At 41.7% G+C, this 25,309-nt stretch overlaps 1 protein-coding gene across 5 annotated transcripts in view; it reads right to left on the bottom strand.

The window, feature by feature from the left end:
• Positions 1–5,884: 5,884 nt before the first annotated feature.
• The window catches only part of JADE1 (jade family PHD finger 1), a 155,467-nt gene continuing 136,042 nt past the window's right edge, over positions 5,885–25,309 (bottom strand). For 4 of the 5 annotated variants that reach the window (XM_077476892.1, XM_077476895.1, XM_077476893.1 and 1 more), the window contains 3 exons: positions 21,839–22,357; positions 19,429–19,549; positions 5,885–14,356 (listed from right to left, as the gene is read on the bottom strand). In XM_077476892.1, coding sequence (XP_077333018.1) covers positions 13,470–14,356; positions 19,429–19,549; positions 21,839–22,357 — 1,527 coding nt within the window. In that variant the 3' untranslated portion in view covers positions 5,885–13,469. Of the gene's footprint in view, positions 14,357–15,343; positions 15,501–19,428; positions 19,550–21,838; positions 22,358–25,309 lie in introns of those variants that run through there. The other variant, XM_077476896.1, reaches the window with a different exon arrangement.

The following is a 25,309-nucleotide window of genomic DNA, read 5'->3' as shown; positions in this document are numbered from 1 at the left end:
TGATCACAGTCCAATGCAAAGGTAGGAAAGACTTCCCGGACCCAAGTACCGGGGACCTCAGCCACCATGCTGCTGATCCAGGGATAATGGAGATATATGTCTCATTTTGTCAATATCTCCTGCAAGATTCTGATGTGAAACTGGGCGTACGGTACCGCCTTGAGGGAGGCCACCATGAGGCCCAGAACTCGCATGCAGAAACGTGACGATCACCTGTGGTTCAGCAATAGTTTTACCACGGCTCTGAGAGTCTGAAGTTTTGTCTAAAGGGAGAACACTCACTTCCATGGAGTCCAGCGGTAAGCCTAGGTACGCCAAGCTCTGAATCTGTATGAACACCGACTTTAGGTTCAACAGATACCCAAATTCCTGCAGGGTTTGCATGGTGATCGCCACATCCTCTAATTCTGAGGCGGAAGCTGCTCTCAGAAGGAGATCATCCAGAACCTGTGATTGCGATCCTGCGTTGTCTCAAGAACGCAAAAATTGGAGTCAATACCACGGTAAAGACTCGGGGTGCTGAAACCAAGCCAAAAAAGGGGTAGCCACATACTGGTAGTGGGCTTTCCCGACTGCAATTCGCAGAACCCTCTGATGCCTGAGGCATATGGGTATGTGCAGGTATGCATTCTGGAGTCCAAAGACGTCAGGGAGTCCCCTTGATGGAGTGCAGTGACTACTGAGCGAACTGATTTCATTCTGAACCTCTGTACTTTAACAAAGCACTTGAGGCTATTAGGTCCAAGATTGGACATACCCCTTCCTTTTTGGAGACTACAAACATATTGGAGTAGAACCCCTGAAACCTTTGACTCCGGTACAGGCACTACCACCCTGCGGCTTAGCAGGTCCCATATTGCCCCCAATAGGGCCTCCCAGCGAGCGGGGAGTAAGGGTATGCTGGAGGGGAAGAGTCTGTTTGGTGGCCAAGAGAGGAACTCTATCTTGTAGCCAGAGGACATCAGTTCGCAGACCCATTGGTCAGATAGCCGAGAGGCCCACCGGGCTGCAAACTCCCGAAGGCAACCCCCACCTATATGACGGCGGGGGGGTGCAAACCTTCCTGTGGTAGCACTTTTGCTGGCAAGCTTGTGGTTCCAGGGATGCTCTTGTCCCTCAGAGGTCGTCCTGTTGGACTGGGAGCGTTTAGCCGAAGTCCCAAATGGACGAAAAAAATCTTTTGAGCGGAAAATGAGAGCCCTTGCCTGTGGAGTGGCTCCTAAGCCCCTGTACACACGGTTGGAGATTCTGCCAACCAAATCAGTCGGATTTTGTCTGTCAGATTTAGTCTGACGGATTGTGTCCGAAACTGTTGCATACACACAGTCGGACTAAGTTGTCGAAAAATCCGATCTTTCGGAACGTGATGACGTAATTTCGTTACGATGGGACTACATTCAGGCTAGTAGCCAATAGCTTTGATGTAGAAATTTGATCTGAGCATGCGTGGCACTTGGTCCGATCAAAATTCTCTACACATGATCGGATTACGTCCAACCGGCCCAGTTGGTCGGGAAATATTTCCAACATGTTGGAAAATTGGGTCCGACAGAGATTCGGACGGAATCAGTCTGATGCATACCACACAGTCGGATTATCTGACGACACGGTCCGATAAGACGCATTCCGACGGATTCTCCGACCGTGTGTACGTGGGCTTAGTCTTCCTGGCCTGTGGGAGCAAGGTACTCTTCCCACCTGTGACATTCTTAATGTCATCCAACGAGGCTCCAAAGAGCTGCTCACTAAGGAAGGGTAGATCCGTCAAGGCTTTTTTTTTTTTTTTGGATGCCTGGTCCGCCGACCAGCATTTCAGCTGAATCAGGCACCTCAGTACCACTGCTGACACTGCAACCCTGGATAGCAGAGGAAGCGTATCCAGAGCCGCGTCCCAAGTGTACTTAAGATTGTGCACTAACTGATCTGCTAGTTCCACGCAGGCGGGAGTAGCCTGCTGCTTCTCCAATTCACGGTGCAAAAGTTTGCCCATACAGTAAGTGTCTGCGACAAAAGTGCTGTGGTCCATACTGGTCGTATTGCTGACCCCCAACCGTAAATAAGGAATGGGCCACTGCCTTGGTTCCTGCCCGTGGGGTCCTTAACCACAGGAGCCCCCCTCTACTGGGATTGTGGTTACCTATTTAACCTGGATACTGGGGGGGTTCAGGACCGGAGGAGCCAACCATTATTGCAGAAGGCTGTCCACAAAGGGGTAATGCACCGCCATGCTTTTTGGGGCCGAAAGGGTCCCGCTGTGGTCACCGACATTCCTGTATATGAATGTATTGAAATAAGTCAGATATGGAAACACCTTAGGTGTGCGGGCTGGCTTATGGGACCCAAAAGGGACCACTACTGCAGCAGGACTTGCCGTATCCTGATCTTCAGGGTATCACGCACAGCTGTGATAAGTGCTCCAACTAGTGCTTTTCTTGCACAGATCTGGACAGGGACTCATCCTCACTGTCCGATCAGTCCTGGTCAGGGTAATCTGGAACGACAGCAGGGGCCACCAGTCTCAGCGGGGCCCAAGTCTGCATCAGAGCTCTCCCCGGAGGACGGGGGCACGCGCTGGGAAGGGGCCGCTTTCTACCACCTTGCACCCGCCTCCACCCTGGCAACGAACATTTTCAGGAACGCTGACAAGGTGTCTAAAGGCACTGCATTGTTTGCAGACGAGCCGGTTGCAATTGCAGGGAGTTAGGGGGAAGAAGCCATGCTGACCCACCCTGTCTGCCACCCTTGGGGACTTAGGACAGGTGTATTGTCCCACCCTCCTAGCTGCTGCAGGCTGAGGGGCACCCACCGCAGGACTCACCACCCTGACTGAGTTTTGCCGTTCAGCTAGTCGTGCCTGTGCCCTGTGTCAGCTCCCAGGTGGCGCTGTTCTGAGCCTCAGGGACCAGTGCTGGGCAAAAAACCCCAAGCTGGGCTAGAACAAAATGGCCACCGAGCATCCAGTATAAGGGACATAATCACAGGGAAAATGGCTGAACTACAGTAAAATGGTTCCTGACCATGGTTCTCCCTGAGTCACACCAAACTGTACACAGAGAGAGTGAAAAAAAAAAAAAGACAGAAAATGGCAGAACATCGCTATGGCGATCAGCATGTGCAGACTTCCAGCAGGGAGAGGACACCCTGGGGCACAGCCACCCACCCAAGGTGAGAGCTCCCCATGGGACCCCCCCATCTATAAGCCACACACACCGCTCAGCCGCCCATGCAGCATGCCCCATGGGGGGACAGGGAGAGAAGAGAGGGAACCCCAAATCGACCTCCCAGGGAATGCCCAGCTGCTCAGCCCCACCGAGGCAGGGAGAGCTTACCATTCCAGACAAGCTGGGGACATTCCATCACAGACCCACTCTCCGATCAGTATGGGGTGGCTGCTGGCCACGTCACACTGACTCACATCAGTAGCCCCAGTCATATGTGTGCCCCGGAGCATTGCGCTCACCGGCCGCCCCTGGAGCCTGAGGGGCATGTTGTGGCCGACCCAGCGCGTAGCTATGGTCTGCACACGCTCGCTGGCAAGGCTGGGGAGACAAGGATAAGGGTATCCAGCCTGTCACCCAGCCGGCTGTTGATAGCAGATCACAGGATCTTAATCTTGCACAAAAGACAATTTCTGCAAAAAAATCCCCGGACCGATGGGCACGGAGGGTTCCTAGGTCTATCTTCACTAGGCAGAAAAAAAACTGAGGCTGCAGGAAGCAGGCTCGGGGTTGTTACTGAAGAGACCACCCCATGGGCGGAACTAGAAAGTTCTGTTTTTTGTACATGTTAACATGTTCTGCCTAGCCCTCTCCTGAAGGTGGCGTTACAACCTGATGGTCAAGAATAAAGGAGCTGTGTCAGTCAGTGAACGTAAGAGAAATATGGGCGTGTGCAGTGTATCAATGCAGAAGACTTTTCATATCAAGTCGTTTCCCTTTCAAGCCTTTTATCCTTTCACGGATAATGGTAAACAGGACAGTAAGAGAGAATCTACCCAACTGGGACACAGACCGCAATAAAAACCCAATACATGTTAAATAAAAAAATCAGGCAGAACTGTTCTCACTACAGTGTCAAATCCTCTTATAGGCAGCTGCATAATCCAACCGTATATAACTTCCCGTGTAGCTCAAAGGGTGAGAAATACATTTAATTCTAACTACAGAAACAGCACAAAATGACAAAGGACACTGATCATTTAGCAAAGTGTACAGCATTTATTCACAAATTGGACAAAAAAGGCACAATTCTACATAGTTTGAGAGCTGAAAAAATAAAGCTGGCTTTAACTAACTTATAAATAAATATATTTAAATAAAGGGAAGGATCAAGGGGAGAAGCAGGGAATGAAGAAAGAAAAGCAGAGTAAAGAAAAAATGGCCATAATTCTTTTACCTTCCGTTTGCAGGAAACAAAATGCATGCACTTTCTGCTAGACCAGAAAACAGAAATTACATCTCAGTTTTATGAAAAACAAAAAAACAAAACAAAAAAACAATTCGTTTTATATACATATAAATACACATATGGGTATGTGTAGTGTATAAATGTTAAAGACGTAGCCAATCAAGTCGATTCCTTGAGGGACATTTTCTTGTGCAGCTGGCGCTCTCTCATTTAACCTCATTGGAAGAGTACTGGAGGTAGCCTCTGGTAATGACTGATCGCATAGGGCAGTGGACAGAGCATTTCAAGTATGGCTATCAAGGCAGACATATTACCATCCTTGTCTGAAAATGCAAGCTGTATAGGTGTCTTAGGCTGCAGTATTTTTGCAATCACTGACTTAGAACAAGCATGTAACCAGCGGAGTGAGAATTCCTGATTTGCATATTTGTACCTACTCACTATTTAAAAGTGGAATTATGAGCACATTTTAAATGACATCTGTCGCCAGCAATAACCTAGTGGCTTTTGTTGTTCTGAGTCCAAACGCCTGTAATTTTCCCACTTCCATTAACCCTATTCATTCTGCAGCATAACACACAGCGATCCTTCTTTGGACAGGGTTGTCTTAAATGGGCCTTATAGTTTTATAGGGAGTTTACAAATGAATGCCTAACTTTAGCTAGCACTTTTAAGCAGCTACAGAAACTACTTTTGTCCCTTTGCAAAATTGGTTTAAACCTTATAAAGGTCAACTACCATAGACACCCCTGTCAGTATAAAATGGTTTGTCCCAGTCCCTTTAACTGAAAGGTTTGCTGGACAGCTTGGTCTGTAAAGAAAGTGGAAAATAACAGACCTACTGCCAAGAGATCAATAGGTGATAAAACTGTTACAGTGTAGACTCAGGAAAAACAAATCATGCTGTGTTAATGCTAGTGACAAAACTGACATATAATGCAGTCTGATTTCGCCCATAGTTCCACTTTATATCAGAGCATCAATTTAAAATCCAATGAAAGCCAGGCAACTACCACTTACAGAAGAGACTGCAGTGCCTGCTTTTTTATCTCACAACAGGTTTCTTTTAATGCTACTGAAAAACTGAGATACGGTACAATTGCAAAGAGAAAGCTTTAAAAGTACCTTCTAAACGTCCTGGTATTCAAGAGGTTAAAACAAACCTATGACTGCTACTGCATTTTTTTTTTTAACCGACTCCCAGCCTTCATGTAAATGATTCGGGTGACTATAAAAGCAAACTAATAACTTTTACATTACAGTGAATGCAATGGACCCCTAATGTTTCCATAAAGAGAACCTAATCACCTGTCCACGCTATCACCTAGGGAGCGTGGCAGCCTTCCTGATATAGTTAAATGGGGATCCTTTTTTTTTTTTTTTTTTTTAAGGAGTTCTAATAGCATACATCTGTCACATATGGAAAACTTTGGGTACCATCGTTTTTGAGATTCCACAGGCACAATTTTAGTTGGCATGTTTGGTATTTACCCAAAGCAAACCCATGTTTTATTTTACCAAAGAAAACAAGGATTATACTGTTTGTGAGCGCTAAAATTATTTTTAGATAAAGATGCACCAAAATTATGCATTTGATAAATGGTTGTGCATTGTGCTACTATCACAATTGTATTCTAAAGGGCCTCTGCTTTTCTGAAATGCTCATGGGTTTAAATGCAATTTTGTAGAAAAAAAATGCATTATCAGGTGTGTGAGAAATTAAAAATTTCTCTAGTAGAAAAGTGGTTAAGGAAAAGCAATATGTAAACATGGTTATCAGTGAAGCATAACATTGAGTTGAATCTTGATATAGCGCGGCCCTTTAACCCGCAGGATCCCGACGCACTTACAAACACTTACTAGGGCCAATTTATAGACAGGATCTGATTAAACCTACCAGCATGTCTTTGGTGCGTGGGAGTAAACTGGAGTACCCGGAGGAAACCCACGCAGGTACAGGGAGAACATGCAAATTCCAGGCAGATGGTGTTGTGGTTGGGATTTGAACTAGTGACCCTATTGCTGCTAGGTGAGAGTGCTAACCACCACACCACTGTGCAAACCATGGTTTATGAATGTTACATTTGTGAGTTTCCATTGTATTTTTCCATTCATAATTGTATTCGTAGCTCTTTTAAATAAATGGTGAGTTTTTTGGTATAAGGTTTCCTTAAAACACAACCAAACTTGGTTTAAATCAACAGGTGCATCAAAACAAAAAGGCGGTTTGTTTTATTTAGAAAGTAGCCAGAGCCTAGGTAGAAAAGCCTGTCTCCTGCCAGCATGCTGCAGAGGACCCCTTGCTCTCTAAAGAAGCAATGGTCTCGCTTCTGATCTAGACCTCATCAATCAGCAGGGAGAAAAACCTTTGCCGATCTTAGAGCTAGGGGTCTTATTTGGACAGGATCCTTCTCTGCACAATGCTGACAAAAGACAAGCTTTCATATTCAGGCTGTGGCTTTTTTTTTTATTTATTTTTTAAGAAAACACCTTTTGCTTTGATGCACAATGTATTTAGCAGATTTTGGGCACACAGAACAGACAGCTGCAAAAAGTAGACAGCAGCATTTTCTTCTCCAGAAGCTACTTGTTCTCACTGTGGAAGGGGACAGTTTGGTGCACATTTTATTTTTCACTGAACTTCATTTGAAGCGTACAAATGTATATATGTAATACTGCATTTTACCTACTTGTGATCAGAATTCTTAACATTTTCCAGCCATGTATACTTAAATTGCAAGTTTGTAATCTAACCAAGTCCTGGATAAGAGTCTACATTGCTCTAACAGTCCAGTGCTTGACAAGTTTTAGATGCATTTCAAAATCCCCACAGAACTGAAATGAATTCTATGACATAACTAAGCAGAGCACAATTGATATTTACAAACCTACATTGCTGTGGACATGAACTGCATATTTGCGCATAAAAAAATATGAAGCCTATTGTGAATAAGCCCTTAGATTATTCGATGTGGAAGAAATAGTGGTATTACGTGTGGCCACAAACCTATCCTACACAGTACAGGATGTAGTCACCCTATTTAAGCTGAACGATTTAATAAAATGATTGAACCGCTCATATGCTTACCAGCTATGTTGGGATGATGGTCATTTGGAAAAATTCAAGATCTTCATTTATGTCACCATTTGACAGAAGCCATCATCAGACCAGCTTCTGTTGAACAGAGGAGTACACATGGACTGCAAGTTGGCCAGTTCCTGCTGAACCAGCCGACTTTCCGGACATGTACCCGGCCTAAGAATCAGAGCCAGATCCTCTAAAAAGCAACCTAGGCAGGAGCCTGGGGTTCATTTGACAGCTTTGTGATCCCATCAAACCAGAGGAGTAGTGCACCTGTATCATTTCAAAAGGTATAATGACCTTCGTAGGCAGTTGGTATCTGAAGGAGTGAACCATGAAAGTACAAACAATGCATATGGGGTGACTTCTCTTCCTTATGGGATTGGGAGATCAAAATTGCTTCCTTGCCTAGGATGCTTTCCTGCATTTTTTTAAATTAACATGGTATAGTACCTGCCCTGTGCAATCATTTTACATAGAGAGCCCCAGTCCTTGTCTTCGGGTCCCCCTGCTGAACCTTTAGGCTCCTCCCCCTGCCAAGTACACACCATAGCAAGCCGTTTTGCTAGGGGGGCTTTTTATATGGGTTCAATCCAGAACCACCTCTGCATGTCCATTGACACACAGTGCAGCTCAGCTTTGCACCTCTCTGCCTCTGATGGACAGCAGCAGCCCTGAGGCGATTTAGTTAGCATATGTAGCGCTATACAGGTTATTCATTCAATCAGCAGGAGCCAATGGCTCCCACAGCTGCCTCTATGCCCTAGAGAGAGATGCTGCTCTTGTGCACATTGCTGAATTGAGAGCAGGCTCAGGCAAGTATAAAGGGGAACTTGAGTGTGGTCTACACAAGGATGTTTACCTTAATGCAAAAAATGCATTAATATACCAAAAACTTCTGCCTTTAGAACCACTTTAATCTGTCTAAACCAATGGGTGTGTATCAACTGGTTGTGGGATTGTCCTGGACTAGGACTTTCCAGAGATGGCTTAGATCACATTTTGAATAGCTGAATGTTAAAATTATCACATTTTAAACAGAACATGAATACAAAACATCAATTATGCTTAAAAAAAAAAAAAAATAATAATAAATAAATCAAATAAAAGTTTTTGAGCAGGGCACTGGCTTTTTCATTTATTGGACTTTGGTTAAATATGAGTATTTTTCCCAAACTGCAATGCAGTGAAAAACATCTGAAGGAATGCATTGGCAATTTTATAAGCAGGTGTTTAATGCCTCATGATGCACAGCAGTTCAAAATGGACAAAACATGGAGATGAAAGAAAAAAAAATATTCTACCCATTTTTGTTTTAATAGTTCGGATTTGATAAAATTTGAGAAAAGAAACTAGTGCATACAAGGTGTGTGGATTACCTGTTAAACAGTTATGCTGTACAGGTTAACTTTAATTTTATAAAAATATGCTATAAATTTGTTGGCGCACCACCCAGCTGTAAATCATTTTTGGCCATTTGTTTTGTCACCAATTTGAAATGGACCAACAAAAAAAAAACCCATCATCTGTTTTGAGAGGCACCAATTAGTAGACCTAGTGAAAGGCCTCTATTCATAGAGCAGACCATGCATAGTCAGCCCAACCTACTGTGTTGTGCATGTGTCATGTGATATTTAGCCAGTAGGCCATTTGGAATCAGATTAGCTTCTTAGAAATAAAGCAGGTCAATATTGAAAGAATTGTAGATAAAAAGGCAGATTTTAAAAACGCAAATATTAACAGTGCAAATAAACAAATGTTAAAGAAAACCTCAGCCTTTTCCATGAAATGAAGGTTGGAAAATGTAATCTGACTACTACTCACCAGAGTAGTCAGATGGAAGACACCCACGTGCAGGTATAGGGATTCAGTACCAATTGTGCTAGCCATTACTGAACCCAAATTGAACCTGGCCAAGTGCCAAAAATCCTGTAGCGAAAAGGTTCATTTGTGAAGTGTTTTGCTGGCATTTGTACGAAGATTGTTAGGTCTTGCTGATGTACAGCAAAACCTAACAAAATTAGGTATGCTAGCAGAGTATTGACAGTCTGTTAACAAGAGTCCACAATTTGTAAACAGTCTTAAGTACTGGGTGATGCATCAGTTTCAAATAAGCCTATATAGCTACAGATCTTAGAAGGTAATCACACCAAGACTTAAACTCAGTGGGTTGAGGGGTTAAAACCATGGTAAACAGTACTTCAGCAATGCACTGCTGGAGAGACCAGCCTCCCATTTGATAGGAGCCTTCTTTAAAAAACACACAAACACGTGTCTAACAAGCTCATGAAACTTGAATAATTTTTTTCATTACACCATAAACATTTGAATGTTAAAGCAATACTGTATTCAATTAAGAAATAGCTCTTCTTAAAAAGCTCTAAACTCCAAAACTAGTTGCTGTATGACATATTATACTACTAAACTGAATGAAGAGTTTTTTTTTTTTGATTAAACTACCTGGGGATGTTAATCAAATGAGGCTTATTTAGAAAATGCAGTACAAAAGAAATCATCTTTTTTTTTCCCTAAGCCCCTGTGTGGAATAAAGGGACCTTCTAGGGTCATGGCACCTGTGTCCTTTACATCTCCTGTGTGTAATCACCCTACACCCATCAGCCAATTTTCTAAGTTTATCTCAATGCAAAAGTATTAGGCCCTTTAACACTGAGGTGCTCCTAAACAGCCAGTAAAACACTGAGTGCTTTTGAAGAGCATTTCAGGTGCTTTTGAAGAGCTTTCCATTCATTTCATTGGAGTTGTGTTTTTTTTCACCGCCCTGCCAGCACACTGCCCCAGTGTGAAAGCATTCATTGATTTTAATGGAAATAGCTTTTTGTGAGCTTTTCAGGCACTTTTTTTTTTTTTTTTTTTTTTAAGTGTGAAAGCAACTGAAAAGCACCTCAGTGTGAAAGGGGTCTTAATTCAGCAAGATCCAGTCACAAAGTTATTGGGTGATATTCAATCCCATTTAAGGAGTACCCCTGTGAAACGGATCTGCCAACTTTCTGCTGCTGTGGTGTGAACATTTGGCTGGAGGATGAGTGAAAAGATTTGTTTGTATAACCACCAATAAAACCAAAATGAATAAAATTACGGATTTTGGGTTGATCAGATGAGAAAAATATAATCATAGAAATAAAATCAGTGTAAACATCCTTCAAAATTATAGTAAAACTGGGCAAACTGTTACAGTTTTGCTACAACTACAGGCAGTGATACATCTGAGAACTGATAAGACCAGTAGAAATTGTTGGTTACATAAAGAGACTGCTTGCCTAGAGCATCTCACAATACTACACTCCAAACTGCCCCAAGTGGACTAGCCATAATAAAGCTGTTTGAGAGTTTACAAGCAATATACATAGAATAGTACCTGTAATGCCTTACCAAGACAATCACATTTACTTTCATGAACCGGAATGGTTAAACCAGGGACTGAAAGTCATAATTTATATTAGCAAAAATAGACGGTTAAAAAAAAAAAAAAAAAAAAAAATAACACCTGATGGATACAAACTGTCTTTTTTTCCCAAATACTTTGAGCTCTAAGAACTCACCGATTGATTTTACTTTGTTAGTTCACATACTTTACTGAAAGAGGAGAGTAATCCGTTGTAAGGAATAATCTTTCTGAACAATCTGCTTGAATTCAGAAAATACCATGATCACTTCAATTCCATTATAAAGATTAAGAAACAAAATGGAATACTCATAGATCTGTACCAGCAGAGAACCCAACAGTAAAGTTAAAAGCCCTCCTTCAGAAGGGAACACTAGTATTTTTATGAACTGCATTTAGTATTTGTTTCCTAAAGTGTAACATTTACCAAAAAGTACACCATGCTTTATAGATGTAGCAGAATAGGGTGCTAAACCCACCTGCCAGCCAGGGCTCCCTTTCACTTCAAAAAATGTAGGCTATTGATGAAGATGATTAAGTTCCAAGGCGTAGAGCAAAACACATTGGGGGCATGGCTTGGCTGAAGTCTGGGCTGAGGCTGCCATTTACTTCAACTCACACAGGTCTGCTATTTGGATCCTTCCTTTTGCTATTAAAAGTAATCTTTCCTAAAAGCTTCTATAGCCTGTGGTGGCTCCCTCCAGAGTTACTGTTTGAACAATTTGGGCCTTAGTGCTAGGGGAGAGAGCACCATCCTGTCCTTTCCAGTCGCACACTCAACTCATCATAGGAGAAAAGAGAGAGTACACACTGCACAATGTGTGGCTCAAAAGAATGCATGCCGTGGCACTAGAGGATGCTGGTTCCAACAGTTGCCCATTTTCTACAATAAACTGGGACAGAGGTATCACAAACTGTAGAGAATTTTAGGCTTTTTGTAATGCAGTTTTCTTGAACTGAAAGAGGCCTGGCTGGAAGCTAGGTTTAGCACACTAAGCTGCTATACCCATATAAGACAGCATAGTGTGCTTTTTGGTGAAAGTGAAGTTACACTTTACCAAAACTAGCTCAGTAAAGCAGCACCTATAAAAACACCAGCTGGAAAGGAATGCATATAATGTCTACAAAGAATCATGAAGCCTGTATGTCAGTATGCAAGAGAACCTATGCCACCATACATGATCTCAACTAGGATTGATAGGAGACACCTCCCTGTAGTACGAATATAAAAAAGCAAAGACACTGATTTAGAGAAATCCATGTATGGAGGTGGAGTGTGCCTACTCCTGATAAGGAATTTTTAGGTTGTAAAAGGTTCATGGCTTTACATTACTTGGGTTAGTAAAGAACAAAAAAGGTTCCCCATGAGTAAATAAGCCTTATAAGCTTCACAATATACATGTCTTGCATGTCCAACAGTCTTCCACTGATCCTGGACACATCCAGAGGCTTTAAAGTATATGCAAAAGTAGGATCACCACACTGAAGCAGATAAAATTATATACCATGAGTTCATCTGGAAAACACTGCATGGCAGAACAAAAACCAGAGTGGATAAACCAGATTAGCAATACCCGGTCACAGGGGGGATCTTTGAGTGAACAAGCACATTTGTTAACCAAAAAACCTGCCCTACATCTAAAATAGGAGCTACCGATACTGGTTTTATTTTAAGTATTGCAGCATTGTTGATGTATGGGAACATTTGCTAGATTCCTCTAAATTGGAAGCTATATCTTACAACCATGTTAGTTGGTCTGTGTTTTGGCTGACAGACAGGGCATACATTGACCAATCAACCCAAAGTGGTAGTATACCCTTAGCCCCCCCCAAAAAAAACAAAACAACGGTCTATTACACAAAGTTTGAGAAACCAACATTGGAACTGAAAAGGTGGAAATATCAAGAGCTTAAAAAGATGTGTGCACACAGCTTTATTAGAAGAAAGGTGCTCCCTTTTATTCCAGTTCCCCAAATGTAGAGTATAACTTCAAGTGCATACTGTTTCATACTTCCAACAGGCGGTGATCAAGAGCTTCCTTTACATACATTTCATTACTGGCTCCAAGTACCTTAGAAGTATAGCCGTTGTGCCAACATAAGAGCTTAATGGGCAAACAAAAAAAAACTTAAGACCGTGCCTGGAGTATGAATCAAGTGCAAGGAAATGTAATGGGCCAGAAGTGCAAGTTGGTGTACCCAAAAAACAAATTTTGTGCAGCAGTCCAAAATGTCTTTGTGCTTTCAGTGGAAACTGAATGAAAGCACTTCCAGTGCAGCCTACCCTTGCCATGAAAACCTGCATATTGGACAGACTGAGTCCAACTTAAACAGATACATGAACAATGCATTTTCAGCAAATTAGGGAAAGGAATAGACTGGGAAGGAAGAATGTCTTGGATTTTCAAGTGCAAGTAAACGAGTTAGAGCAAGTAAAGGAAGAGCTGGCTGTTGACCTGTCCATCCATTGCTGCACAGCAGGTCTCATTTTCCTTCATACAAAAAAAGTTGTACACCATTTATTTTTTTTAGTCTCTCCCCTAGTTATAGCTCCGAGGACTTGATAGAGTCATTCAATCAAGAGGCTAGGATGCTTCTCCTAATAATATCTGTCTCGTACCCACGACTTATACTACTGCTTGATGACAGCCTCTGTAGGGAACATTTGTCTGTTGATTCCGTTTCAGAATCGCTCATCTCTGCATCTGGGATGTACCCATCATTGTCACTGACCAGTTTAAGTTTATTTTTTGTCCTATCATTTGAGGAGACTAGACCCAAGTACTGACAACTGCTTTTAGGCTGACAGGTTTCTGTTTTTTGCAGCTGTCTATCTCCTTTCTTTGGAATCCGAAATCCCCCCCAGTTTTTCACTGGGCTTGTAGGCACTTTTATGGAAGACGACGGCTTACAGTGGATTTTGATTAATGAACCACTGTATTTCGCCAAACTGTTCCCAGTTGGGCTCTTCTTTGAGAACAAAGTGGTTGTCTTTCCACTACATTGGCTTGGGGATTTCTTGTTTTCTCCCTGTCTATCAGACAACTCTCCAGACCGGATACCTTTGTGGTGCTGCTTGTGAGGCTTCTCCTTGAGCTCTGCTTTTACAAGGTCACACTGGGATCGGCTGTCCCGTCGCTTCCTATGGTCTGGCATACGCGTCTCATTTTTTTGTTGTACGGGTGCAACTTTGGCAATGGCCTTTTCGGCAGAATAAGTGAAATCAACAGATGGCATTTCCTTCCTTTTGTCAGAACAGCTGGAATGGGAGTGCAGTGGTTTCAAGGTGCTTGATGATCTGTCTTTGTCCCGGCTCTTTTTGTGAGATATTTTCATGGTGTGTCCCAGGGAGCCACTCAATTGTTTCCTGAAGAAAGCAGAGTGCCACTTTAAATCTTCAATTTTTGGGGCATCTGGGTTAGATGGGTGGGTGTTGAAAAGTAGAATGCTCTCAGAAATGGCACCTAGTAAAAGAGTAAGATATAATAAACAGCTGAGCCAGATATGAGATACATTTCTTATTCCAAGAAAACAAGTCTGCTGCAAAAAGTGAAGTAGCAATTTGATTACAAAAATTTTTAGTTTTTATTTGAAGAGGGAAATAAATGTGTGTGTAATTTTTTTTTTATATATATATATTATAAATCTCAACATTGGGCTGCCAGTGCCGAATACCTTTCGACTATGGCAGCTGCATGTTACACTGATCCCTTGGGTTTGAATGCTCTCTATGATCAACCTAAAAACTGGTGTGAAGATCAGGAGTTCTGAATTTGCTTGCCGCTTGCTTTTAAAAAGGTTACAAAAAAAAAAAAAAAAAAGCACAGAAAGCCAGGCAACTGGGATTCTCAGTAGGAGATTAGCAATTGCAGGCCACAAAATTCACCAAGGTGCCCTTTATGCAGTGTTTCACCTAAGTTAGCAAATATTTTTTGTATACATCATAGCAGAAGAAAAAAGGCTGAGGCAAAGCAGTACCTTACAATGTAAAATATGCAGCATAGAGAATGATACAACAGCAGTAGGCCTAATGTATGAAACCGCCAATTACAAGTTGCAATGAGCAAATACAGCTGAATAAAACAAAACTATCTTCATTTCAGGCTGCAAAGCAAAAAAAATTGATTTTATATCTATATTCTTCTCTATACCCTCTGTATATGGTGGTGACAAGTTGCATTAGAGGACATTGCCACACAGAATTCCAGAAACTTTAACAGAATGATGGTAGCAGGCACTGTGTGGGGTGGACCCAACTTGGTCAATCTATAGCTTCTACCTCATCTATAATTAGAGGGAATGTTAAGGGTTGTGCATTTATGTACAGTCATACAAGCTGAATGGGACATATGTAACAAATTAGCTTAATCAAGAATGTTAAAGCTGAACTCCAGGCAGAAATAAAAGACAATTTAACCACATCAGCCCCGGAAGGTTTTACCCACTTCCTGACCAGGCCGTTTTTGCGATACGGCACTGCATCGCTTTAACTGTCAATTGCACGGTCGTGCGACGCTGTACACAAATAAAATTGATGTCGTTTTTTCCCCACAAATAGAGCTTTCTTTTGGTGGTATTTGATCACCTCTGCGATCTTTATTTTTTGCGCTATAAACAAAAAAAGAGCGACAATTTTGAAAACAAAATATTTTTTTTTTTTACTTTCTGCTATAATACATATCCAAAAAAAAAAATTTAAATGATATATATATAAAAAACAAATTTATTCATAAATTTGGGCCAATATATATTTTTACATATTTTTGGTAAAAAAATAAAAATTGCAATATGGTTTGCACAAAAGGTTATCGCGTCTACAAAATAGGAGATAGATTTATGCCATTTTTGTTTTAACTGGTAATGGCGGCGAGCAGCTGTTTTTAGCGGGACAGACATTGTGAAGGACAAATCTGACCCAGACTAACACTTTGGATACCAGTGCTAAAAAAATGCACTGATCACTATAAATGGCATTGGCAGGGAAAGGGTTAACACTAGTGGTAAACAAGGGGTTAGGTGTGTCCTAAGGAGGTGCTTTCTAACTGAATGGGGGGCAGATGCACTACAGGAAAGTGGAGATAGTGTTTCAGCTTAGCTGAAAAACGAAATCCCCCCTTTCCCTCACCTACAAATCAGCAGTGTGCCTTTACATCGGAACACCACTGATCGATCAATGGGTCATGGCAGCCATCACAGCCACCAGACCTGCTGACTGGTTTCCGCCGTGTCCACCCACAGCGGTAGTGGGGCTCCAGCAGCGCGCTTGCCCCGAAACCTCGTGCACAAAATCACATACAGGTATGTGATTTTGTGCAACCAGGCCGCTCTGCCGCACTATATGCAAGGTGGGTGGTCCGGAAACGGTTAATATAGCCCTGTATTCATTAACTGTCCTAAATGCAAGCAGTGTAACTATACCTGTCATGCTATTGGCTTCTTCTAATTTTACAGCAGATCTCCAACTGGCAGAGGGAGAAAGAGCAAAAGGAGCCACTCAGTTGTGCTGCTGGGCTCATGTGCTGGCAAAGGAAATGGCAATAGAAGGTAAAAAAGACACTGAGCTCATCAGTCTGCTGCTTCTCCTTTTAATGTCCCATCAAAAAGAAAGGGAAGAAAAAAGGCTTGTGTTATTTAACCTTAAGCAGAGATAAAATATCTCCTATCCTGCCAGACAGGACTATGATGTGCGACAGAGCCATACAAACATCAAGGCTGGATGCATAGAAATACATATCCTGCATCCATAGACTACAGCTACTGTAATGTGTTACATGTTCCAAAAAGTGAACTTGTCCTTTAAGGCTCGATAGTGCCTGTGTTGACTGTTCCCTTATTGAGGTGGTCTAAGTATTCCACAATGGAAATGCCACACTACTCTAGCAAGGCTAATATTGATGTCAACCCTCAAGGTGCAGATGAAAGGTTGAATGGTGGGTCCATGAACTAGCTGTGTAGGGACCCACTGCAAAGCACAGGAAACGCTGATGTGAAGGAAATATGGGGACAGGTGGGTATGCATCCTTGATGTCCAAAGAAGCCAGAAACTGTCCCTGGTGAAGGAGGGAGATGGCAGACCTGGGGGATTCCAAGCAGAATTTGAGCTTGGGGAAAAAAAAACAAAAAAAAAAAAAAAAACACGTTTAGCGCTTTGAGAGCCAAGATGGCTTAATGCCCCAATTGGGTTTGGGAACTGAACAGACTAGCGTAAAACCCCTGAAACCACTTTGCCATGTGAACTGGGTCAATGACAACTTGGTCCAGAAGACTAGAAAACCATTTTAATCAGTGCACCGACACAGGAAGGTTGAGAAACTAAAGATGCAGCAGAAAGGGAAACTCCAGCTTGTACGGTGCCTTGAAAAAGTATTCATACCCCTTGAAACTTTCCACATTTTGTCATGTTACAACCAAACATGTAAATGTATTTTATTGAGATTTTATGTGATAGACCAACACAAAGTGGCACACAATTTGAAGTGGAAGGAAAAGGATTTACAATTTTTTTTTTTTTTTACAAATAAATATCTGAAAATGTGGTGTGCATTTGTATTCAGGCAACTTTACTTTGATACCCCTAACTAAAATCTAGTGGAACCAAATGCCTTCAGAAGTCACCTAATTAGTAGAGAGAGTCCACTTGCATGTAATTTAATCTCAGTATAAAATACAGCTGTTCTGTGAAGTCCTCAGAGGTTTTTTGGAGTACTGTAGTGAACAAACCACATCATGAAGGTCAAGGAACACACCAGACAGCTCAGGGATAGTTGTGGAGACGTTTAAGGCAGGGTTAGGTTATAAAGAAAATACCCCAAGCTTTGAACATCTTACTGTGAACTGTTCAAGCTATCATCTGAAAATGGAAATAGAATGGCACAACTGCAAACTTACCAAGACATGTCTGTCCATCTAAATGGACAGGCCGGGCAAGGAGAGCATTAATCAGGGAAGCAGCAAAGAGGCCCATGGTAACTCTGGAGGAGCTGCAGAGATCCACAGCTCGGACAATGATTAATCATGCACTCCACAAACATGGCCTTTATGGAAGACCGACGAGGAAAAAAAAAGCCATAAGTCACCCCATTAGCAGTTTGTGAGAAACCATGAAGCCACACAGCAAACATGTGGGAGAAGGTGCTCTGGTCAGATGAGAACAAAATTGAACTTTTTGGCCCAAGAGCAAAACAATGTGTGGCAGAAAACACTGCACATCATCCTGAACACACCATGCCCACCGTGAAACATGGTGGTGGCAGCATCATGTTGTTGGGGATGCTTTTATTCAGCAGGGACAGGGAAGCTGGCCAGAGTGGATGGGAAGATGGGTGGAGCCAAATACAGGAGAAGAGAACCTGTTAAGAGTCTGAAAAAGACTTGAGACTGGGGTGGAGGGTCACCTTCCAGCAAGACAACAACCCCTAAACATACCCCGCCAGAGCTGCAATGAATGGTTTAGATTAAAGCATATTCATGTGTTAGAATGGCCCAGTCAAAGTCCAGACCTAAATCCAACTGCGAATCTGTGGCAAGACTTGAAAATTGCTGTTCACAGACACTCTCCATCCACTCTGACAAAGCTTGAGCTATTTTGCAAAGAATGGGCAAAAAGTTTACTCTAGATGTGCAAAGCTGGTAGAGACAAAAAGACATGCAGCTGTAATTGCAGCGAAATGTGGTTCTACAAAAGTATTGACTCATGGGGGCTGAATACAAAATGCACGTCACACTTTTCAGATTTTTATAAAAAAAAAAAAAAGAAAAAGAAGAAAAAAAAAAAAGAGAAAATGGTTTATTTGCCTTCCACTTCACAATTATGTGCCACTTTTGTTGGTCTATTATAAAATCCCAAGAAAATATTTAAGTTTTTGTTTGTAACAAGACAAAATGTGTAAAATTAAAAAGGGGTATAAAAATGTTTTCAAGGCACTGTAGCTCTTGGAAACCACTCTACACACCCAAGTGTCTGAGACGCAAGCTGTCCAGAAATCTAGCAAAAAAAACTGGTGCTAGTAAAAAACATGCAAGTCTTACACAGCAGAGCTGACAAAAAGATACAGATTCCAGGACACTTTTTTTTTTTTTTTTTTTTTTTTTTATACAGAGGTATGCAGGTAGTAGAAAAGGGGTAACCCTGGGCTAGCCTAGAGAAGAACAGTGTCCAATTCTTCTGTAGGTGGCAGTATACTCCAAAAAAGGTAATTGGCTTCCTCTGTCCCTCAATGGAACAGCAAGAAAAAGGTTGCCCCAAGGCAGGAAGTGAGGGGAAATCTCAACAACAGCTACACTGAAATAAGTAAAAATGTTTGAAGATAGAGGCATTTTAAACCTTGCTGCAGATTTTACTCACTTCCCATCTGCCCCAAACGTTGAGAAAAAATCTCTCGTATGGAGATTCTGATAGCAGTGAAAACATGACAGGGGTTCTAACTTTTCACCATTCTTTTCAAAATAAAAAAGTTTTGGGTACAGGTACACTTTAAAATATATCCAACTTAACGCTATGATACAATACATTGTTTGAGCAAACCAGGAAACATACCAGCACTGCTTTTATCATGATCCATGAATTTTGTGTATAGATTAAAGATCTGTTCCTGGACTTTACACACAGAGCGCTTCATCTTTTCTCTCCTGGTTACCATGTAAGTAAGATTGCGGACCTGAAACAAGACAAAATAAAAAACTCAGATTGGATATGGGAGGCGTTTAGCACACAGGATGTGTCTTGATTTTACATCAGAATTCTCCTTTGGCTCTTTAGGATTAGCACGCAAGAACAGATGTACAGATGACAATGTAAAGTCGGGGGATTCATGTAACACGAGTCAGAGGATAAACAGTAAGAAATGGATACCTAACCATCTCCATGGAGCACTGATGAAGTGCACTTCCTGCCTTTATACTCCAACTTTACATATTTCATGTAAAGGATGCTTACAGTAAAAAAGAAAGGCAGTATAACTCAGGTTTAAAACTCTGCTTCCCCCTTGCTCATAGCTATGATGCATATGGTTTGTAAAATAGCTCACTGTAAAGTACTTTTATTTTTTTTATATCTCCCTTGGTGTGGTTATGTGATCGCTAAGCCCCAGCTCCCATGTCAGTGTGCGTCTGCTGCAACTGATGGGAGGGATTGTCGACAAACGGGAAGACATGGGGTGTTCTGCTCATGGATACAGGGCAGCTGGAGCTTAAATGATCAAGTGACGGCACTGAAAAAAAAAAAAAGAAGAGGGGAAAAAAAAAAAAAAAAATAAAAAAAAAACTGGCACTGGCCTATTTTACAAACACTATGCAGCAGGTGTTTTAATGGGACAGCAATTTTTGGCTTTTACTTCCACTTTAAGCTGAAAATTTATTTTTTACATTTAAATAAATGAAACAAAACTATCTGAAGTCAGTTAGTGCAGATCAGTTATGTTATTATAAGCTCAGGATCAGACTTGAAAGTGTTGCAACAAAGAAATAGTTTGTGCACATGGTCTTCACTAAACCACACAAATGACAATTTCCAGCATTTATAGATCACTACATTACACAACATTTTACAAAGCACAAAGGTCAAATTCCCATTAGTCCATGTCCCTTGGAGGAGCCCACAATCTAATGTCCAGGATTGCTGCACTTAAAATTTATGAATCCATACAAAGGCTACAAATGCATAGGCATATGAAAGTTTAGGCTCCAAAATGAAAAAGGGTGGAGAGGTAAGATTTTTAATGCAGAAGAGACCTGCCTTGCCTCGTCTGCATTAAAACTACCTGCATCTGCGCAAGAGCGGCTCAATGCACACATCTGGCAATACCAAATTTGACGGAACACCTGAGCATGTGTGGGAGCAACATCAGTCAATGCCAATGACAGTGGCGGGCGATAGAGACCCATAAACTGCCTGCCTGAACAGATCAGCGGCCAGTTCTGGGGACACCACATTGATGGATTCAAGGTGCGTATTAACGCCCTTCCTCAGGTTTTCAAATAGGTAAACACTACAATTTGATATAGACAGAATATAGACAGAATATAGACAGAATATAGACAGAATATAGACAGAATATAGACAGAATATAGACAGAATATAGACAGAATATAGACAGAATATAGACAGAATATAGACAGAATATAGACAGAATATAGACAGAGATATATTTTTTTAAACAAAGCAGGAACCAATTACGTCATTGTTACGTTATTGCTTTGCTGTTCCTACCTAAGGAAAGGCATTAAAGTGGAAGTAAACCCATGGATTTAAACATTTAAAAAAAAAGGCATGCCGGGAATGCTAACTGCACATTGGCTGTGCTCTCAGCCAAACTATCAAACCATCCAATGGCTGGTGTCATAACGAATCACATGTGCAGTACCATAGCAGTTGAAGATTAAACAGAGGCAAAGATGGCGGCTTCCTTGGCTGAAAAAGATAGGGGAGTTTACTTACACTTTAAGTACTTGGCCCAAAACTGCCATATGTATACTAAATATTGAAAAATAAAATTTTAAAGTGCAACAATTCTGGATTAACTTTTTCTATACATGGCCTATGGTCTTTGGGATGGTCCGATTACACTGCAGTAAGAAACTGATGCACTATTTTCACTGCATCTGTTTGCCATGAACATACAGCCATAGCCAAAAATATGGGCACTCCTGCATTTCTGTCTGATAATGCAACACTTCACCCTGAAAACTGTTGCAATTGCAAATGTTTAAGTATTCTCATTTTTATTTCTTTTGTTTGTATTGGTATGACAAAAGTATTGAAACAAAAAGCAATTCTAGCACATTCCACACAAAACTGGAGTGTTATAACCAGGGTCTACGAGTACTCATGCAGTTTTCTGTACAATATGATCATAATACACTGCTACTTTTTAACAAAAGCAGTTACACTTTTTTTTTTCTGAAAAACACTTATACTGTACGTGTTCAAATTCAATTACAAATCTTACCCTTTCAAGGTCCTGCCTCAGATGTGTAAAGAGCTGGAGCCGGCGAATCAAAAAATCTTGTTCCCGTTTGGCCAGGTTATCTTCCTCATCCTTCTTGGGGGTTATTAGTGGTTTATTGAAGTTGGATTTTCTCTTCATTTTCCAGTACTGGTAAATATAATCTGTCACGTCACAGGGGATTTGTAGGGCCTGACTCACATCCTTTACATTGACAAATGTATAGAAGTCATCCTCAAGCTGCTGAAGCTTTAGCTTGCGCTGGCTTCCGTGCTTGGCCTCCTGCTGGGAGGCATTAAGGCCTTGTAAATCCTCTGAACACACAGGGGAGGCCTCAGCAGCCCCATTTAGTCCACAGGCACTCTCACCATATTGTCCATCCCGTGTCTTGTCTGTACTGTGCTTTGGACAATAAGACTTGAATTTTACTTCATCTTCTTCAGTCAAGATGGTCTTCATTTCCAGGCCCCGATCAAATGCGCATGTCACATGAAAAGCTGTGCGACAGTTTTTAATAGAGCACTGAAAGCCAAAAAAAAAAAAAAAAAAAAAGAAAGAAAATGGAAGCACTATTAATAAATGTGCAACATAGTGTTAATATAAAGCTGAAAGACTATGGCCTCTACCTTTGGATAAACAAATTTGGTATGCTCTTGTAAGTGTATAGTTGTCTAGGAAAAGAAACCAACTACAATTTTTATAGTGTGCAAAACTGTCCTGACTTGATCAGTGGGTGCCATTAGGCCTGTAGAGCTTACAATTGTAGAAGTTAGAAGCAGCCAACATGGAAGGTTTTTTTTGTGTTTTTTTACCTAAATGCAGAGAATTCAATAAAAAAAAAACACGAACAAACAAAAAACAACCCTTTAGAACCACTTTAACCACTTCAGCTCCGGACCAATAAACACCTTAAGGACCAGAGGTCTTTTTGCAATTTCGCACTGCGCTGCTTTAACTGGTAATTGCGCCGTCATGCAATATTGCACCCAAACAAAATTTGCGTCCTTTTCTTCCCACAAATAGAGCTTTCTTTTGATGGTATTTGATTGCCTCTGCGATTTTTTTTTTTTGCGATATAAATGGAAAAAGAGCGAAAATTTTGAAAAAAAAAAGATATTTTCTTCTTTTTGTTATAAGAAAAATCGAATAAACTAAATTTTAGTCATACATTGAGGGCAAAATTTATTCAGCCACATGTCTTTAGTAAAAAAAATGTCAATAAGCGTATATTTTTTGGTTTGCGCAAAAGTTATAGCGTCTACAAACTAGAGTACATTTTCTGGAATTTACACAGCTTTTAATTTATGACTGCCTATCTCATTTCTTGAGGTGCTAAAATGGCAGGGCAGTACAAATCCCCCCCAAATGACCCCATTTTGGAAAGTAGACACCCCAAGGAAATTGCTGATGGGTATGTTGAGCCCATTGAATATTTATTTTTTTTGTCCTAAGGGATTGAATAATGACAAAAAAAAAAAAAAAAAAAGTCTAGTCGCGCACGGCACCCCGAAAACCAATCACCACCTTCAGGATTTCTAAGGGTGCAAATTTTTGATTTAACTCCTCACTACCTATCACAGTTTCGAAGGCCATAAAATGCCAAAATAGCACAAAACCCCCCCAAATGACCCCATTTTGGAAAGTAGACACCCCAAGCTATTTACTGAGAGGCATGTTGAGTCCATGGAATATTTTATATTTTGCCAAAAGTTGCGGGAATATTACAAACTTTTTTTTTTTTTGCACAAAGTTGTCACTAAATGATATATTGCTCACACATGCTATGGGCAGAAGTCAAATTACACCCCAAAATAAATTCTGCTTCTCCCGAGTACGGGGATACCACATGTGGGGGACTTTTTGGGAGCCTAGCCATGTACGGGACCCCGAAAACCAAGCACTGCCTTCTGGATTTAAATATAAAATGCTACCAAAAAACCTGTTAGCGATGGCAGGGATCAGGCCTGACTCTGCGATCGCTGCAGTTATGTGTTTAGTGTTTTGTAAGTGACAGTGATCGATCGATACTGCACTTGGGTGGGCTGGGCAGAGGGGCAAAACGCAGGTGCTAGAAGGTATCTGGGCTGATCCCGCTAACAATGCGTTTTTTTGGAACCCTAAACTGCTGGGGACGCTAGTATAGATCTGATCAGATCAGATATTGATCTGTTCAGATTCTATAGCACTACGGGAGGTGTACGCTTTGCGTGTGGGTGTTAGCGGTACTGGCACTAACCTAGCGCTGCCTGGGGCGACGCAGACCCTGACCCTAAAACCTAATTGATATCACCCGCCGGGTGATCAGGGGGTTAAACCTTTATTGGGTAATAAATGGTGGGTGCCCTGATGCTATAAAAAACAAACTAACCAGAGTCACCCGTAACACTTATCATATGATCAGTGGTGAAAGGGTTAACTAGGGGCAATCAGGGGGTTCAAATTTTTATTAGGTAGTATATGGGGGTCCCTGGCGCTATATAAAAACCTGACGGGGAACCTAAATAACTAACTGGCTAACCAGCGTCACCAGTGACACTTATACTGTGATCGCTGGTGAAAGGGGGTGAAAGGGTTAACTAGCAGCAATCAGGGGGTTAAAACCATTATTGGGTAGTATATCGGGGTACCTAGCGCTATAAAAACCTGGCGGTGAACCTAAAAAAATAACTAGCTACCTAGCTACACTGATGCAGCGATCAGAAAAATTATCGCTTAGTGACACTGGCAAAAGGGGGTGAAAGGGTTAACTAGCGGCAATCAGGGGGTTAAAACCATTATTGGGTAGTATATCGGGGTACCTAGCGCTATAAAAACCTGGCGGTGAACCTAAAAAAATAACTAGCTACCTAGCGACACTAATGCAGCGATCAGAAAAACGATCGCTTAGTGACACTGGCAAAAGGGGGTGAAAGGGTTAACTAGCGGCAATCAGGGGGTTAAAACCATTATTGGGTAGTATATCGGGGTACCTAGCGCTATAAAAACCTGGCGGTGAACCTAAAAAAATAACTAGCTACCTAGCTACACTAATGCAGCGATCAGAAAAACGATCGCTTAGTGACACTGGCAAAAGGGGGTGAAAGGGTTAACTAGCGGCAATCAGGGGGTTAAAACCATTATTGGGTAGTATATCGGGGTACCTAGCGATATAAAAACCTGGCGGTGAACCTAAAAAAATAACTAGCTACCTAGCGACACATGCAGCGATCAGAAAACACTGGCAAAAGGGGGTGAAAGGGTTAACTCTAGGGGCAATCAGGGGGTTAAATCTTTATTGGGGGGTGATAGGGGGCTACCCTGGACCTAACACTAACTGTCACAACTGACACTGAATGCATTGATCAGTAAAGAAATGATCAATGCAATCAGTGGCACTGTGACTGGGGGGGGAGGGGGGGCGGGGGTTTGTGTGCCTGTGTGTACCTACATGTCAGTGTAGTGTTGGTGCACACTTACTATTAGTCTTCTCCTCGT

This window comes from Lithobates pipiens, unplaced genomic scaffold (assembly GCF_037356315.1).
Source record: "Lithobates pipiens isolate NorthernLeopardFrog02 unplaced genomic scaffold, aLitPip1_a1.2 Scaffold_13, whole genome shotgun sequence".
NCBI classification, from domain to species: domain Eukaryota; kingdom Metazoa; phylum Chordata; class Amphibia; order Anura; family Ranidae; genus Lithobates; species Lithobates pipiens.
This window is presented reverse-complemented; position numbering and strand designations above follow the sequence as displayed.